This window comes from Sciurus carolinensis, chromosome 4 (genome assembly GCF_902686445.1).
Source record: "Sciurus carolinensis chromosome 4, mSciCar1.2, whole genome shotgun sequence".
NCBI lineage: Eukaryota > Metazoa > Chordata > Mammalia > Rodentia > Sciuridae > Sciurus > Sciurus carolinensis.
The window spans coordinates 85718568-85737358 of record NC_062216.1 but is presented as its reverse complement, the minus strand read 5'-3'; the positions used below and the strand labels follow the sequence as shown (position 1 = coordinate 85737358).

The window sequence follows — 18791 nt, the reverse complement described above, 5'->3', positions numbered from 1 at the left end:
AAGAAAGAACAAGTCATATGGTCAAATGGGAGTCGTGTTGTGTCTGAGAGTAGGGGAGGGGGAAGGGAAAGAAGCACTGGACTTGAGTTGGAGAATTCAAGGAACAGGAAAAGGGCAGTATGGTCAGAGCTTGGAGAATGATGGGGAGGTGAGTTTGTGGGGATAGAGGAGATCAGATCAGGAAGGGATTTGTAGGCTAAAATTACATTTGGCTTCATGATGTCACTCAGAGATTTTGGAGGGTTGGAAGCATTGTGGTGATGTGACTGAATGCAGTGCTAGTAGCAGTTTGACCTGAGCATCATTAAACTTCTTCGAGTTTGCAACAAGATAAAGAGCTTGCATCAGAAAGGAAAGCAACTGTATTACTAAGCATACCCAAGAAGATCAACTGATGACGACCTCCTCCTCTTCCTCCTTCTTCCCCTTCCTCTTCTTTTTCCCCTTCCCCTTCCTCTTCCTGTTCCTCTTCTCCTTTTCCTTTTTCTTCTTTCTTCTTCATCATAGCAAGGTTTTCTCTAAAGAAGTAGTGAATTGATTTATATTCTGGCTCAAGCTTTTTATGTCATTACCTCCTAGAATCAGCCAGTTTACAGATGGGCACTTTCAGTAGCATTGATCTAGTGAGTAAAACAAACCAGAAATCACATTGGCACTCTCACCTTCAGGTGGGAAATTAAAAGATACAAAAAGATATTGGGATAGTGGCCTTGATACCTTGCGTTTGTGTTTGCATTTTGACCACCACATAATATTGTTGGTCCTTTTTATCTTTAGAGTTTAATTAGACTGTGTTAGATACTTGCATACACATCCAACACCTTGCATTTTATTTACATGATTATTGATCACTTTAGTCTTATTAAAATCAATTTGAATTATGATCTTATAGTTCCCAATGCTGTCAAGCTTCTCAATATCATGCCCATTGATATGTGATATATACCAAATGAGGTTTTTAAAAGATCCATGAGAATAGTTCTCATTTCTATCTGGTAATTTTGTTTTAAATTTTTATTTATTTTTTATTTTTATTTTTTAATCTAGTGATTTTTATGGACAAAAAAATGAGCTTATCTTCTATTCTATTATGAAAGATATTTACTTAGTTGTTGTCTAGTTGAAAAGAGTTATAAGTCATTGACTGCTGATTAAACAGGGAAAAATAATAAATTTATGCAAATCATAACTGATACAAAATGTGATACATTTGTTCTGTATGCTACCACATTCCTAAATTTACATGCTTTGAAATAGAGAGTTTGCATACCTATAAAATTTTAATGTATTTCATCTAGTTTTTTCCTAAATAAAATGGTAATAGCATTTTGAAAGCTGGCCTTTTCACTTTTATGATGTCATAAACATTTACTTATGTCACTGTATATTTTTATGATACATTATTTTTAATGGTTACTTACTATTGTACCTTATTTTGAGCTTTAATTTGTTTTCTCCTATTGTGCTTTTATAAATAATGTTGATGTGAGCATGCTTGCACATTGATCTTTGAGTCTCTACATTTGTAGGATAAATTCCTAGAAATAAACTTCTTGGCCAAGGATCACACTCTAGTCTTAAGTGAATATTCATTTCAGCTTTTCTTTTGAGCTAAACTGAGCTATGAATGCCAGCAATAGCAACTGACATTTATAGAGCTAATATGTAGGGGTAGGTTCTCTGATTATCCCCATTGCATGGATACAGAGAAATTAACAAGTTCAAGGTCATATAACAAGTAAGTGGATTTGAAACCATACTGTCTGGTTCCAGAGTTCATGTTCTGCTTAAATAGATAATTTTGGTACATATTATATTGAGTATAAAAAGTTCAGAGATAATTTTCTGTAGCTGATCATATGTAAAACCAGCGATTCTATTCTTAGGCATGCATGAAACAGATATGTATACAAATTTGTACCAAAATTCACTTTCTGGTTGTTTATAGTAGTGCTATTTGTGTAGCCCCACACAGAAAATTGTCTAAATGTTCATCAAGATTATAATAGGTAAATACATTACAGCATACTTACACAATGGAATATTATAGAGTAATGAAAATGAACTCTGTATAACAATTTGAATTAAAGCAATAAATTTAAAAAACATAATGTTGAAGAAAAGAAAGCTGGCATAAAATACACACTGTATGAGTTCATTCATATAAAATATAAAAACCAGAGCAAAATAATCTATGAGCTAGAGGCTAGATCAGTGGAGGTGGTGACTGGGAAGGTTGTTGAACACAGGTTTCAGGGTATTGGAATGTTCTATCCTTTGACCTGGGTGCTTGGTACTCAGATGTGTAGCTTGTAGATACTCACTGATCTATGATAGATGTACTTGTGTTTATTTTTAAAATGCAAAAGAACTGAGATAGTAAAATATTGAACATCAACATGGAAGAACTAAAGGTATTCGCTAGAAAAATTTGTTTCCAAAGGAAAATTAGAAATAGCATTAAATTAATTCTAAATGAATATTTTTAAAAAGATGTTCTACCAAATAAATTTATGTGAGATGTAATGTTTTATGTTGCTAATGGTATTTTTTTCATCCTTTTTTCTTATTTTTAATAGTTAAGAAAGCACGACAGATGTCATTTGAAGGTTTTATAAGGTTCATGAATTCATCTGAATGTCTACTATTGAAGCAGCAGTGTACAAAAGTTTATCAAGATATGAATCATCCATTAAAGGATTATTTTATTTCATCTTCACATAACACATATTTGATATCCGATCAATTACTGGGACCAAGTGACCTTTGGGGATATGTAAGGTACTTATTTTGATTTTTAAGCCTGTTATATTCAAAACACTTGGAAGCTCCTGGTAGTATCTGTCTCATTTGGCAAGAGCGCAGAGTAAAAAGCAGGCTATGCAGGTTTTATTTGATGATCCAACCTTTGGATGAAGTGACAACATAATTTATTGTAAGTGTTAGTTTCTTATACTTTCCTTCTAGTCTTGCCCGAACTGTTCTCCCTGGTTATGGTGCCTCTGAAGTTTCCTGAACAATTTGAATACTTCTTATAGGAACACATGACTTCTTATTGTACTTGATTAGTCAGAACTTACTAGAGTTTAACAAAGATGGCAAACATTAATTCCCAGACATCAGGTCACAATGCTGTAAGAAAAGGGAACACATAATGCAGTAAATTATGTTACTTGGCATTCATAGACAATGGTTTTTGTGGATTTATATGTCAAATAATTTTCATAGATTAAAAGTAATCCATGCTGCATCTCCAATTTTACATACTACAATGTATCCTACTGCTAATGTTGGACTTCAGTTTAGTCTGCCAGTAGAGATGGTGGACAAAATTTTCAAAGCTTCTACACTCATCTGTGTATGACTATAGACAGATAAAAGCAGGTAAAAAGATATCTTCAGGAACCAGTGAGTCATGGAGAAAGTGAGCAAGAGCAACATGATAGAGGGTTAGAGGGCAAGACTTTAGATGAAGTGGTTGGGAAGAGTTTCAATTAGCTTTCATGATGATAAAGAGGGGAGTCCTGGAAAGATACGAGGAAAGTCACATTAAACAGAAGAAATGAAAAGTGCTTGACATGTTCAAAAGAGAGGGAGACAGCAAGTGTGGCCGCAAATGAGTAAATGGTGGATGAAGGGACATGAGTTTGAGGAGGTGGACAGGCTGGGGTTATGAAGGTCCTACTGACCATGGAAAGGAGAATGGGTTTATTCTAGCTGTAGTTGGAAGCCACCGGAGGGGGATTTCCCTTAAGATCATGTCACACTTTGACACTGTGGAGGAAGGACTGATGGGGCAGGAGGGGAGGTTGAAGGTGATTTGGGAAGGTCTTGTGGTAATCCAGGTGATGATGAAATGTAGATGGTGAACTCAGGAGGCAGCAGCTGAGATGGTGGTACATGACTGAATATGTTTGGGGAAGGTAAAGCAACAAGGCTGCTGTGTTGAAGGGAGGCAGGAGGGAGAGAAGCTATTTTTGGCCAACAGCCAAGTGTTCGAGGATACGTTGACTGAAGGGAAGCTTGAGAGAGCACAGCTCATTGCTGAGTGAGATGCTCTACCACAGAGCTAGATTGCCAGCCTATTTATGTTTTATTTTGAGACAGGGTCTCATTAAGTTACCCAGACTGACCTTGAATTTAGGATCCACCTGCCTCAGCCTCCTGAGTAGTTATGATTACAGACTGGAGATTATCCTGCTGGTAGAGATATAAAGATTGTTCCCTGGCAGCACCCCAGGGGACAGATTCTTTATATTGATGAAAAGGGCAAGACAATTTAATTTGATAATCAACCAAGAGGAGGGTGAAGCAAACATCCTTTCATGGAAATGAAGAAACTTTACAAATAAACATTGCTTATTTTCTAATTAAAAAATCTAAATCATACACAAATGAATCTACCTGCCAAGAAATGTGTGCATTTAAAATTCTGCAAAAAGTAGCCCAGTCTAGGACTTATACCCCAAATTAGGTGGCCACCTTATTTGCCTGTGGAAACATTAATGATTCAGATGATTCTTATAAAGTGTTCTAGTTTCATTCCTTCAACAAGGACAAGTGGACAGCAAACTCAGAAGTTTCACATCGTAGGGCATCTCCACATGCCTGAGTAAACCTGTGTGTTTAAAAAAAGAAGAACCCCCAAAACCTCAGAAAGCGTTCAATGATCATTTAATTTTATATTTTATGTGGGTGAAAGCTCTGAATAAGATAAGATTCACAAATTCTTTTTCTCCAACGCCCTGCCTCCTTGGGTTCTGTCTTTCATCTATGTTATTCCCAAGGGAACAGAAGGTCTCATCCCCCGACCCCTGAATTTAGCACATTGTCTTAGTGTCATAATTGCTTTCTCTTTTCTCAGCTGCACTCCTACCTAAGTACTGTTTGAGTCATTTCCTTAGAAAGGGACTGAATATGATCCTAAAGAAGCACTAGATCTTAAAGTTACATTTGCTCATAGATTATTTGGTGCTCTGTGCTTCTGTTTGGAAAAACTACTGGTTCATTTAGGCACTTGGTGCTTGGACCACACTCCCCTCTCCAGGCCTTCATGACTCAGGGCAGGTTTTCTCAACTCCTTACATTTTGCATCAGATGGTTCTTTGATGTCAGGGGTTACTCTGTACATTGTAAGAATGTTTAGCAACATCCCTGGCCTTTCTCTACCTGCTTGATGACAGTTTGAAACCTCCCCAACATCTCTAGTTTGTAGACATTTCCAAGCATCTCTAGGGAGGCAAAGTCATCTAAGAATGAGGGGACTATAGACAGGGGGTTGATTTAAAATGCCCCGTGGAAAATAGGTGCCAACGTGGGTTTCTACGGGAAGATAGTTCTCTGTGTGGCAAGGGAGCTTCTTTAACCTCTTCCCTAGTAGATAAGCATCGGTTCTAAGATCCTGGTGTTTCAAGTCAGCCCTCATTTGATTCAGGTCTGTCTTTTCCAAGACTATATCTTGAATCTATCTTGTCTGCCTTCCCCTTCTCTTCTCACATTCTATGGGTCACATTCTTTTCTAATATGAGCACAATAAATATTAATGGTTATAGGTCAAACAGTTATTGTGAAACTGATCTTGTGGAACTTAGAATATTAAGAATAGGTAGAGATTTCAGAATTCTGAGTCCACAGCACTAATCATCTTACTGGGTTGGTGCTGCTGGCACCATGGTTGGCATTTAGCCCCATGTTGGACTGTGCCCACAAAAAACAAGAGAAAAGTTCAATGCAACTGTGTGTGTATGCCCAAATATATATCTGGAATCAATGAGAGCATTTAAAAAATAAATTAATAAATTTTGGTGAACTCTGGCAAAAACTAACCTGTTTCAAAATAGCATACAATGACCTGCTCTGTGTCGGCAGTGAAGATTTTGAGACCTCTCTATTTGTGTATATTCATTATTATTAAGTGGGGGGAGAATCTGAATGCAATCGGCTCCAACAGACACTGTGTAAATAAAAGTGTGTGTGTTATAGCATTTTGTCATGTTCCTCTTTACAGGAAGAACATTGAAAATTCATTCAAACCCAGTGGTTACGACCAACTTATAAACCTAAGAGAATTTATGTCTAGATCAAGAAACTGAGATTTATTTGAGAGGTGGAAAAATGAAATCCAGCTTAAGACATTAGAAGAAGTGGAAATATAAATTTCCTCACATTGGATAGAGCTGAGAACTTGGCATATTCTGAGGCTGTCAGTTCAAAATTTCCTCCCAGTGAAATCATGAGTCAAATAGACATAGATCAGCAGGTATTCAGGTTTCCTTTGCATACATTTAAATTTTCCCCAGCTCTTACTTGGATTACAATTGGAGATGGCCTTACATAAAATGGTTAAGAACTTGCAGGTTATTTACTGAGCTGTCAAGTTCTCTGTTTTCCACTCCCTCCAGCCAACATCCTCTCCAGGGGGAAAGTATTGTGATGGTGTCTCTCTCTCTCTTTTTTCCTTCTCTTTCCACTCTATATCCCCTTCCCCAAAACCTGATATGAAGAGAAAATCAAATAAACATTACTAATGTATTGTATGATTCAGAGATGGATTTGAACATTATTGCATGTCAATGATATTACATCTAACAGTAAATATCACCATAAGCGAAATTGTTTGGGTCGGAAACAGGAATGTTTTATACCTACAACTACGGAGGCAGGCATCTTCTTTCCTATAGTAAACTAAGCCTTGAATGGAGAGCAAAACCAAATCAGTTGACTAGAAAGGAGCAGATACCAAGTTGGAGCACACAGGTAGTGTGTTCTTCCTTCAGGATGTAAATTTCTAGAGACTCAAAACTTGTCCATATTGTGAATTAATTTGAGCATTTACTGTGAAATAAAGAATAGTCTTTTGAATATGTTGACACTACACACCCCCCACACACCCCCACACACATCGTTAAGGGTCCAGGAATGACACTGTGTCTTTCTTACGTCTCACTAGTGCCCTGGTGAAAGGATGCCGTTGTCTGGAAATTGACTGCTGGGATGGATCACAGAATGAGCCCGTTGTATACCACGGTTACACCCTCACTAGCAAGCTTCTGTTTAAAACTGTTGTCCAGGCGATTCACAAATATGCATTCATGGTATGTGCGTATCTTTGTTAAATTGTGGTTATTTCGACAGAACCAACTTGTTTAAAAATCCTTATGTAATGCTTGGCCTTAGTTTAGATATGTGATATTTTAAATTGTGGCTTATTATCAGTTAACAGGCAATAAAATCCATGTGGTATATAGCCAAAGGTAGACTTATCAAAATGAAACAGGCTATAAGGCACACGTTTTATAGAATTTTTTGTTTAATTCTGTTTGTGGAAGTATGTGTGTATATGGATTGTGTTACAATGTAAAATACATTTTCACTGTGGGTTTTGCCCCCAAAAGTTTGAAAAATACTGATCCTGATAATAGCAAATATTTTTACCAATATTTAGCTATTTTATTTTCAAGACAAATAAAATGTGTGAATAATGCATTATCACAATTAGTGACAATATTTATGACATTACTATGACTGTAATGGCAATAGCAAAAAATGTTCAGAAGATTTTAAATTTATATTTTATATTCAATTAATTAAAGTTACAGATTTAAAGATCTAGGTTTTTTTTTTTTTTTTTTTTTTTTTGGTACCAGGTATTGAACCCAGGGTACTTAACCACTGAGCCACTTCCCCAACCCTTTTTATTTTTTATTTTGAAACAGGGTCTTGCTAAGTTTCTGAGGTTGATTTTGAATTCACCATGCTCCTGCATCAGTCTCTCAAGTTGCTGGGATTATAGCAGTTAGATCCTGGCAAAGATCTACTTCTTTATAGAACTAAATTCACCTTTCAAATCCTGGTGTATAAATTGGACAGATTTAGCCATCCTTCCACTTTAAGGGGTTTTGAGTAACACTTGGTCCTATTTACAAACTTGCCTAATTATGAACCTTCCCACATTTAAAATTATTTTGTAAACTTAACATAACTGATTACTTTCGTAAGAACTTCAATTGCACTACCATTGTAGTGCAATCAAAAAGATTTAACGATATCTTCCTCGGTACTTAAACAATGTATATCTAGTAAATTAAACTTACAAATTTTATGAACAAAAAACTTCCTGTCAATGAATTAAATAATCTGTAAACATAAACTTAAAAATCACAAACTTCTTTCAATTGCTCCATTATATATTAAAAGAATATAAAATGTTCTTAAGATATAAATATCAAATAATAATTTCTATGTTGATATAAAAACATCGATAGTATTGCATTGATTCTTCTAACTAATTTCTGATGATTTCTAATTTTTTTCTTTTTGTAAATTAGGTTTTTAAAAATTTTTAAATTTTGTATTATATTTATACATATTAGTGGGATTCATTGTGACATATTTGTACATGCACATAACATAATTTGGTTAGTAGTACCTCCCCTTCCCTGCCCTCCTTCATAAATTCATGTCTCTACTGTAACTTTGCTGTTAAACTAACACCAATATCCAGTCACCAATATCCAATCACCTATGTGACATTTCCTCTTGGATATTGAGTGGGCTTCTTGAACTATATATATTTAAAATTGAGCTCTGAAGTTTCTCTATACCTCAGTCCTGCTCTTCCCATTACCTTCCTAGAGCACCTTTCAGATGCTCCAGCCAAAATCATTATTGTCAACTCTAGTTCTCCCTACTTCTTTCAGACCCCTCAATCAGTTCTTCATGGCTGTACTTTCGAAATATATTCTGAACTTGACTCCTTTTCATAGTAACTGTCATTGTCTTGATAAACCACCAGCACCCATCACCCGGACTACCACAATAGCCTCTTCTTAGTGTGTCTGCTTCTCTTCTTCCTTCCCTGCACTCTCATCTCAACACATTAAGTCAGAAGGACTTTCTAGCAAATCAGATCATGTTATCTCCCTTCTCAGGTTGAGCAAAGTATGCTATGTGCATATTCAAGTAAGGCATAATGAATCTCACTATTATGTGTGATTATAAAACACTAATGAAAAAAGAAAGAAAAAGAACCTGCTATTTAACTGTAAAAAATAAAATAAAAGCTAAAATCCATACTATGACTCACAAGGCCCTGCATGACTGGTTTTCTGTAACCTTTTTCAACTCTCTTGCTACTCTATTCCATATTCATTCCTTAGCCTTTTCAGACACATCTCAAAGCCTCTGCACTTGCTATTCCCTTTATAGGAAATACTCTTCCAAAATATTTGCATGACTGTATTCCTCATTTAATTCAGTGTGAGTAACAGAAGAAATAAAAGGAGACAGAGACCATTTTAAAATTCAAAGTCCTTGCAAGGATGGGAAGCCTGTAACTTCCAAGACCAAAGAAAAAGAGATGAGCAATTAGACAAGAAAAAGAAGGGAAGAAGTAAAATTATCTCTATTTGTAGATGACAACATGTAAAGAAATGCAAAGATTCCATGAAGCAAAAACTTAGAGCTAATAAATGAATTCAATAAATTTACATGATACAGAATCAATGTAAAAAATCAACAGCATTTTATACACAAATAATGACATAACTGAAAAAGAAATTTAAAAATTCCATTTTTGATAGTAATAAAAAATAAGTAGGAGGGTGCTGGGGATATAGCTTAGTTCGTAGAGTGCTTGTCTGTCAAGTGCAAGGCCCTGGGTTCGATTCCCAACACTGTAAAAAAAAAAAAAAAAAAAAAAAAAAAAACCAAAACCAAAACCAAAAACAAAAAATAACTAGGAATAAATTTAATGAAGGAAGTGAAATATCTGTATACTCAAAACTACAAAATATCGCTTAAAGAAATTGAGGAAGACCCAAATGGAAAGATAGTCCATGTTGATTGACTGAAAGAATTAATATTGCTAAAATGTACTTGGTACTCAAACAATATGTAGATTCAATGCATCCCCTGCCAAAATCCTAATGACTTTTTCCTCCAAAACAGAAAAAAATCCTAAACTTATTTGGAACCTGAAAAGACCACAAGCGGCAAAAACTGTTCTGAGAAAGAAAAAACAGAGATGGAGGTATAACACTTCCTCATTTAAAATTACATTTCAAAATATAATAATTAAAACAGTATGGTTCTGGCATAAAAATAGACACATAGACCCATGGAATAGAACAAAGAGCACAGAAATAAATCCAAACACACAGAGTCAACTAATTATTGACGAGGGTGTCAAGAGGACAAAATGGGGAAGGGGTACTCTCTTCAATAGAGTTCCACATGTGAAAGAATGAAATCAGACCTTTATTTTACAGCATTTACAAAAATCAACTTAAAATGATAAAATACCTAAATATAAGATTAGAAACGCTACCCAAAGAGAACAAAACATCCAAAGAGAGGAAAAAAAAAAAAAAGGGGAGAAATCCTGGACATTGTCCTTGACAATAATTTTGGGAGGTATTATACCAAAAGTTGAGGCCATAAAAGAAAGAGTAAATAATGGTACTTTATTTAAAATTTAAAAATTTCTGCACAGAGAAGGAAACAACCAACAAAATGAAATGACAGACTACAGACTGGGAGGAAGTATTTGCAGTTTATCAGATAAGAGGTTAATATCCAAAATTATCCAAGAATACATATAACTCAATATGGAAAAACAAATAGTCCCATTAAACAACAAGCAAAAAAACATATCTCCAGACAAGGCATAAAAATGGCCAACATGCATGCAAAAAGGTGCTCAGCATCATTAATCATCTGGGAAATACAAGTCCCAACAACAGTGGGACATTGCTTCACATGTTAGGATGACTTTTATTAAAAAGTCAAAGGGTAGCAAATGTTGGTGAGGATGTAAAGAGAGCTCCTATATACTGTTGGTACAGATTGGTGCATCTGCCATGGAAAATAGCATGGGTATTTCCAAAGAAATGAAAAGTAGAACTATAATATGACCCAGAAATCTCTTCTGGACATATATTCCAAAAGGAAATGAAATCACCACCTTATAAAGCAATCTGCACTCCCATGTTCTTTGCAGTATTATTTACAGTAGCCAAGATACAGATACAATATAAGTGTTGGTCAGTTCATGAACAGATAAATAAACTGGTATGTATATGCAATGAGATATTATTTAGTCCTGAAAAAGAATGGGATCGTCCCACAACATGGATGAACCTGCAGGACATTATACTAAGTGAAATAAGTCAGAAAGTGAAATAAAGATTTTACATAATCTCACTGATAGGGAGAGTCTTAACAAATTCAGCTGTACAGAGATAGAGAAAAAAAGCAGCATGGTTACCAGGGATGGGATTGGGGACGGAATAAGAAAACGTAGGTCAGAGGATACAGAGTCATAGATATGTAGGATGAAAAGTCTAGACATAAAATGCATACTGTGAGGATTACAGGAAGAAAACTGTACTGTTATTGGGATTCATGGTAAATGAATAGATTTTGGCTGCTCTTGTCACAAAAACATAAAAAATTGGTTAACAATGTGAGAAGATGGATATGCTAATTTGTTTCTCCATACCAACTCTCTACTATCTGTATGTATCCCTCAACTTGTTATATACCTTAAATATGCAAATAAAATTTATGAAAAAATTTGAGATTTTAAAAAGGCTTTGAAAAGCAAGGTCTCAATGAGACTTCTCAGTTGAACATAGTGATTCAATTTGTTAATCTTGGAAGGTTGGACTTCCCATTCAATATAGTCACCATTAATTTGGGAAAGAGAAAAAAATAAATTAAAAGTACTTGTAATTATTGCTAAGAATAACCTTGGGTCTAGTTACTGGCATATATATATATATCTGTATATATATGCCAGGCATGGTGGTGCATGCCTGTAATCCTAGCAGCTTGGGAGGCTGAGGCAAGGAGGATCATGAGTTCAAAGCCAACCTCAATAACTTAGCCCGGCCCTAAGTAACTCAATGAGACCCAGTCTCAAAATATATATATATAAAATGACTGGGATATGGTTCAGTGGTTAAGCACCCCTGGGTTTAATCCCTCAAACAACAACAAAAAAGAAATATATAATATCTATATTATATGTATATAATATGTATATTCTAAGTTTTGTGGGAGCTGTAGCAGCACAGTCAGCACATGAAAGAGAAAAAAGAAGAGGTGATCCACTATCTTCTTTAAGGACATGTCCTTGGTACCTGGATGACCTCAACTAGCCCCCACTTCCTAAGGATTTCTTTACCTTCTGATAGTGCCAATATGGGACCAAGCCTCTAACACATGAGTGGACATTCAACATCTGAACTGTAGCAGGCAATGTGTTTTTCTTTATAAGACTGCATTATAGATAACTTTTTATAATAATAGTGTATGTAACTCTACCTTATTAATGGTCTATTTCATCTCTTTATATAGATATGGTATAATTAATTCAAACAAGGACCTATTGATTGGTGTTTTGAATTTTTCCTATACTTATGGTGCAAATGTAATAATTTTCCTTTTCATACAGATTCAATGGTTCTGTCTTTTCAAATGTAAAAGTACTTTAAAGAATACTTAATTATGGTGCAAGAGTACTGAACATTAGAAGTGAGTTTTAAAATAAAGTGCTCATATTAATTGTATTAAACTTGTTTAAAAGTTCTGATTAATAATCATAGTAATGGTTAATTTTTTAGACATCTCAGTACCCAGTGGTGCTGTCCTTAGAAAACCACTGCTCCCCTCCCCAGCAAGAGGTGATGGCAGACATTTTGCAGACTACTTTTGGAGATTCCCTGCTTTCTGATATGCTTGACGATTTTGTGGACAAACTACCTTCACCAGAGGTAACATTTTATCTAAGAAGCTCAGGTTAGGAGTGATCCCCTAACCAACAAACCATGTCACTCTCATATTGGCTCTTGAGACAAGGTTAGAGACCAATGAAAATGAAAATGCTTAGTTTTGATTATTTGCAGAGGTGTGTTTTTGCAAGTGTTGCCTGGGAAACATGAATATGGAAGTGAATAAAGAGAATACATAAATAAAGAAAATGTACAGAGATACATGTAAAACCCACATTTTGATTTCATGTCTTTCTTCATGGGCCTACAATTTCAAGACAATTAATATACCCTAGGAGTTTGATATGTTTTGTGGGCAAAATCTAAAAAAGAGGCAAAAAAGTCCAGGAAATAAACAATATATACCCAATATTTCTTTTATTAAAATTATATATATATAATATATATATATTTAGTTGTTGATGTACCTTTATTTTATTCATTTATATGTGGTGCTGAGAATCAAACCCAGTGCCTCACACATGCTAGGCAAGCGCTCTACCACTGAGCCATTTCAACAGTTGAGGAGCAGATTCCAGTTTATAATCTGTTCTCTTCAGTTTCTTTCTCTAGGATGTCTTGCCATCTGAATTTGAGCATATTCAAGTATTTGATTGGAGAAAACACCCTTCCTCTGCCCTTAGGATTTCACTTCCTTTCCAGCTGTGTATTTGATTGTTCACTTTCCCACACAGATTTCCATATTCTCACCCTCTTCCCACCTTTCCAGTCTGGCTTCCTCTTCCACCTGCTCAGGTGGAATAAGTCTAGTGGACTTATTTCAGTCTTCAGCTGGCCTCTTCCCTCAGCAACAATCAGATGGGGCCCTTACCTATCTCACTATGGTGGATATTATACCAAAAGACCATAAAAGAAAAAGTAAATAAATAAATAATAAAAGTAAGTAAATAAACTTTTGCACAGTAAAGGAAACAACCAACAAAATGAAATGGCAGCCTAACTACTGGGGGAAAATATTTGCAACCATATATCAGATAAGAAGTTAATATCCAAAATTTATAAAGAATACATATAACTCAATACTAGAGTAAGAGTCTCATGAAAAAACAAGCAAAAAGCCTGCGTGGATGTATCTCCAAATAAGGCATAAAAATAGCCAACAGGCATACAAAAAACTCCTCAGCATCCTTAATCATTAGGGAGATTTTATTTCTTTCTCATGAAAATAGGAGAAACACGTTGCCATGGCTGTTACAATGCAAACTTACTTGTAAATGTGTGATTGTGTCTCTCTTTTGCACTCTTTCTACAGGCACTGAAGTTCAAAGTATTAGTTAAAAATAAGAAAATAGGAAGCATAAAGGAAACTCGTGCAAGACAAGGTTCTAATAAGCGTGGTAAGGTGGAGGAATGGGAAGAAGAAGAAGCAGAGCAGGAGGAGGAAGAAGAAGAATTGAAAGAAGTAGAATCATATGATAATTTTATGTTAAGACTCAATCAAGAAAAGGAAACGGATATAAAAAAAGCACTTGCAGCAACACTTTTCAAGAAAAAGAAGGTGACATGATGTTTTATGAGAATCTTACAAGTGACTGAAAAAATTTCTAATTTCTTTTTCTTTTTTTTTTTTTCTTGGTACTGAGGATTGGACTCAGGAGCAGTTGGCCACTGAGCCACATCCCCAGCATTATTTTGTATTTTATTTAGAGACAGGGTCTTACTGAGTTGCTTTAGGACCTCACTAAATTGCTGAGGCTGGCTTTGAACTTGCAATCCTCCTGCCTCAGCCTCCCGTGCCACTGGGATTAAAGCCATGCAGCACTGTGCCCAGCTGAAAAACTTCTAATTTCTTATTGGTGGAGAATTGGAAAGATCCCAGAATGAAGAATCTTTTCCCAACAGATGAAACCTTGGGTCTATCTCTTAAAATATACTTTGAAAAAATTGACAATGGAAAAGAAAATTTAAGAGTTATATGAAGCTGGGATGTGGATCAGTGGTAGAGAGCTTTACTGGCATGCATGAGGCCCTGTGTTCAATTACCACAGCTGTACAAAATAAAAAATAAAAATTAAATAAATAAGCAGTTAAAAAATTAAAAAAATCATTTCTTCTGTTAGCTCTTCCTAATTTATTTCACTATAGTCAACAGTTTTTATGAGCTCTTATATAACAGGCCTTGTGCAAACTACAAAAGATGAAGATAAACCACACAAATTCTCCACCCTCACATAGAGACAGACAAGAAGATATTTATGAAATGTAGTGTTTTAAGTATACATATTAATGTATCAAAAGAAGTTACACTAGTTTGCATGTGGCTTGAAACCAGTCCAACTGGGTTAACTAAAATGAGAATTAGCTAAATGGCCCACATAATGCCAAGTTCAGGGAAAGGATTGTTAATTTGAGGAATGCCTTGGTATACTCTCTCAAATAAGGGCAACAGGAGTTTATTTCTTTCTCCGTCTTTGGTCTCACTTTCTCTGAATTTGTGCAAGACTATTGTGAAAGTTCAGCTTTATATCCTTTCAGATTCAAATGCAGTAGAATGCCTATGTATGCCTTAGCAGAGTAGGCAACATTTCATTTTGTACATCAACTATAATCTGGTTATGTGCACATCTCTGAACCAATTACTGATTCTAGGGGTATGAAAAACTCTTACTAGCTAGGCCCAATCTGCATGATCCTTATTTAAACACATGGATCAAGCATGAACAAAGGATGTTTCCTGGGGATTTTTCTTCCTCAAAACTTGGGGAGTGGCTAACAAAAACATAGAGGAAATAGGTCCTGGTTTGTAAAAGAGCAAATGCTATTCCAAAATGTTAGGTCAAACTGGAGATATGCTTACTGATGACTAAAACTTCTAAATTTGTAAAATTCATGAGAATAAACATCTTTGAGAATAAGAAAATAGTAATTATTGTTATCTTTAATATTTATTATCTAATTTGAATTTTAAATTTAGGCTAGCTGATATTACCATTAAATATGATAGTCGTAAAAATCATCACATGACTTAAAATACTTTTTGAGGAGGTAATCCTATGAAAAGATGAAAATGATCTATTTGAAAGCATATTTTCTTTATTGGAAAAGGAAATTTTCAAATGATTAGTGTAGAAATGTGAAATTACTGCATTTTATTTTTAGACCAGGAAGATGAGAATATCTTTGGCCTTATCCGATCTTGTCATTTACACTAAAGCTGAGAAGTTCAAAAGCTTTCAACATTCAAGACTATATCAGCAATTTAATGAAAATAATTCTATTGGGGAGACACAAGCCCGAAAACTTTTAAAGATGAGAGGTAAGTGCTTATGATTCAAATCGATGTGGTATTTAAATCAGTTATATATATGCTAAGAAGGATCAATGATATTTACATATTTATATTCTCATAAGATTTCAATATATTTAACATAGTTTAGAGAGGGGTTATATATATGCTGAAGGTTATGTTAAATTTTATTCTACAAAACTTAGCTGCTATTTACCTTTTTAAGTCATATAATTTTGATTAAATGTCCGGTGTGGATAATTGTGTGGATGGGGTTCTGGTGAATGGTTTATGTGGCACAGCAGTGGGTCACAGGGTTGCAGAGGCAGGCTGAGCCACATTTTAAGCCAGTTGGACTTTGCCTTGGGAGCAAAGGTGAGCAGGAGCGAGACTGCAGCCTCCCGATATGCATGACCCACTGCGTATTTCTGAAAGATACCTCTGATGGCGTCTGAAGGACAAAACTGCAGGCAGAAAGGAGATCAGGAAGGCTTTTGGTTGGGCAGTGAGAGCGGAGACAGAGGAACTTTATAAATACAACAGCATTGAAGAGGTAGAGTTCATCAGACTTGGAGGCTGAGTCTCAGAAGAGAGGGAGGTGATGGCACCCCAGTTGGATTGCTGGATCGCTGTGTACAGCGCGCACTGCCACCGCACACCTCCAGAGGTCCCGCCTGTCTCTGCATCTTTTTCTAACTGCCTTCTAATTCTAAATCTGAGGGAGTTCTGTTTGGTTACACCAGAGATAAAACAAGTCTTGGGAAGGAGAATGGGAAATAGACTGTCTTCTTTTTAGATTCATATGAGAGAAAATGTGACAAAGGGATAGGTAACCAGTTAACAGGTGACTCTCTAAACCCTTCTCAGAAAAATTGCACTCAAACATCTTGTGTAGAAACTCTGCAGCAGGAAAATCAGCACCTGCAACTGACTTGAGAAAACCTGTTTGGTATTGTACACTAATATGTTTACTGGTTGACCTCACTGGGGTAGCTACTGGTGCCTCAGCATTTTGAAGTATGTTTTGGTTCATATTTTCAAACTGATTATTGGAAAGACCCTGGATATTTTAAGCCCCATATGTGTTGTTTTTCTTTAAAAACAAACAAACAAAAAATAATGGGTTATAACCAAAAATCAATAATAGATCTGGACTACAGTTAATATAATAGGGTAGAGTAGAATAGTGCAAAATGACATGGAAGGATAGAATACAATAGAATATTGCAGGCAGTAAGAATAAGCACTGTTTAATGAAACAATTGTGTGTGTGTGCATTTGATTGCCATGTAAAATGTATTTCTTACTGTCTGATATGGTCAAGAGATTTAGAATGTTTTGCTTTATTGACTGGCCTTTGTTCCTTCAAAACTATTGGATACCTTTTGTTATTTATGAGGACAAGACCTCTGGGCATAGTAAAAGTAGTTAGAATTCTTTGAATCTCATCATGTTAAACACTTGCAAAAATTTTGGAAAGAATTGGATTGTGCTGGGCAGAACCATAAAGTACAGCATTGCTGTCTTTCAGAGAATATTGAGCTTTTGTTGCACCAGGTCAGTAGTAAATAATCAATGAAACAGGCAAAGGTTTTAACAGCAAAGATACCTAGTATTATTTCAAATATAATAAACATTAAAAGAATATGGTAGATGAAGTTTATTGAAATGGAATGATTCTCACATTAATAAACAAAAAAGGCAGTTTGTAAAAGGAAATAAACAATATTATTCAGTTTTAAAATTAGCATATAAATAGAATAGAATGGAAAGATATATACCAAGCCATATAAATGGTTCTTAACTGAGTGATGATATTATATATAATTTTATTTCTTCTTTTTTCATTTGATTTCTCTATATTTCTATAAAGAACACAAACTGCATTTGTAATATCAAATCATGTTTGATATCTAAAGTTAAATCTCAGAAGTGACAAAATCATATCATGTAATGGAACCTTAGTGACCATTCATACATTACTTTGTACATTGGAAACATTAAGACCCAGAAGGGTATGTGTTTTGCTAAGGACAGACATTCCTTAAGACTAGATAAGGGAGCGTGATACACCCATGCACATTTTATACATGAATTGTTTCAAAATAATTTTCAAGGAGAGTGCAACTTCCAAAAATAAGTATTGATGAAAAATTAACTGTAATTTAAAAATTGACTCTACTTTCTAAAGAGTAGTTTTTAAGGTGAGAGAAGGAATGATTTTGTTCTAGTTCCATTAGCAAATATAATGGGCCGTGCACAATTACTACTTCTTCCATGATTGGCCATCATACTAGCAGGAATGGTTATGGGAACAGGATCCGATTAGTTGAAGAAGAAAATCTTGGAGAAACATGAAATCTATGTTTAAAAATTTTCTGGAGTTCTAAATGATAAAGTGTATAAGTTAGTTTTAAATAATCTCAAGTAATTTAAATAGAAAATAAATAAAAAATAATGTATATAGACATTATAAGAAAGGTATTAAAAATAAATATTATTGAGTGGTAGTGAGATTTTTAGTGAAGGACAGAAAAGATTGAATGAATCTGGGAGAAGATGCTAGAGTAGAGGGGCTGAGAGCTGAACTAGATAACTTGAGGGTCTTTTTAAGTCCTGCAATTTTGTGAAATGTTCAATCAAATTACTTTAGCTAGAATTATATAGCTTCATATGACTTAACATGTGATTCTATCCTAATGTGAAAATCAAAGTTAAAAAAAATGGGGAAAGATGCTACTTTTGTTTTAAAAAATGAATATATTTTATTT

At 34.9% G+C, this 18791-nt stretch overlaps 1 protein-coding gene across 1 annotated transcript in view; it reads left to right on the top strand.

Annotated features, from left to right (window-relative positions):
• Nucleotides 1-18791, top strand: part of Plcz1 (phospholipase C zeta 1) — a gene marked incomplete at its 5' end in the record, with an annotated part of 53707 nt that overhangs the window by 12275 nt on the left and 22641 nt on the right. Inside the window, 5 exons of the mRNA XM_047549731.1 lie at nt 2580-2781; nt 6950-7094; nt 12627-12776; nt 14047-14292; nt 15894-16050. Coding sequence (XP_047405687.1) covers nt 2580-2781; nt 6950-7094; nt 12627-12776; nt 14047-14292; nt 15894-16050 — 900 coding nt within the window. The remainder of the gene's footprint in view (nt 1-2579; nt 2782-6949; nt 7095-12626; nt 12777-14046; nt 14293-15893; nt 16051-18791) is intronic.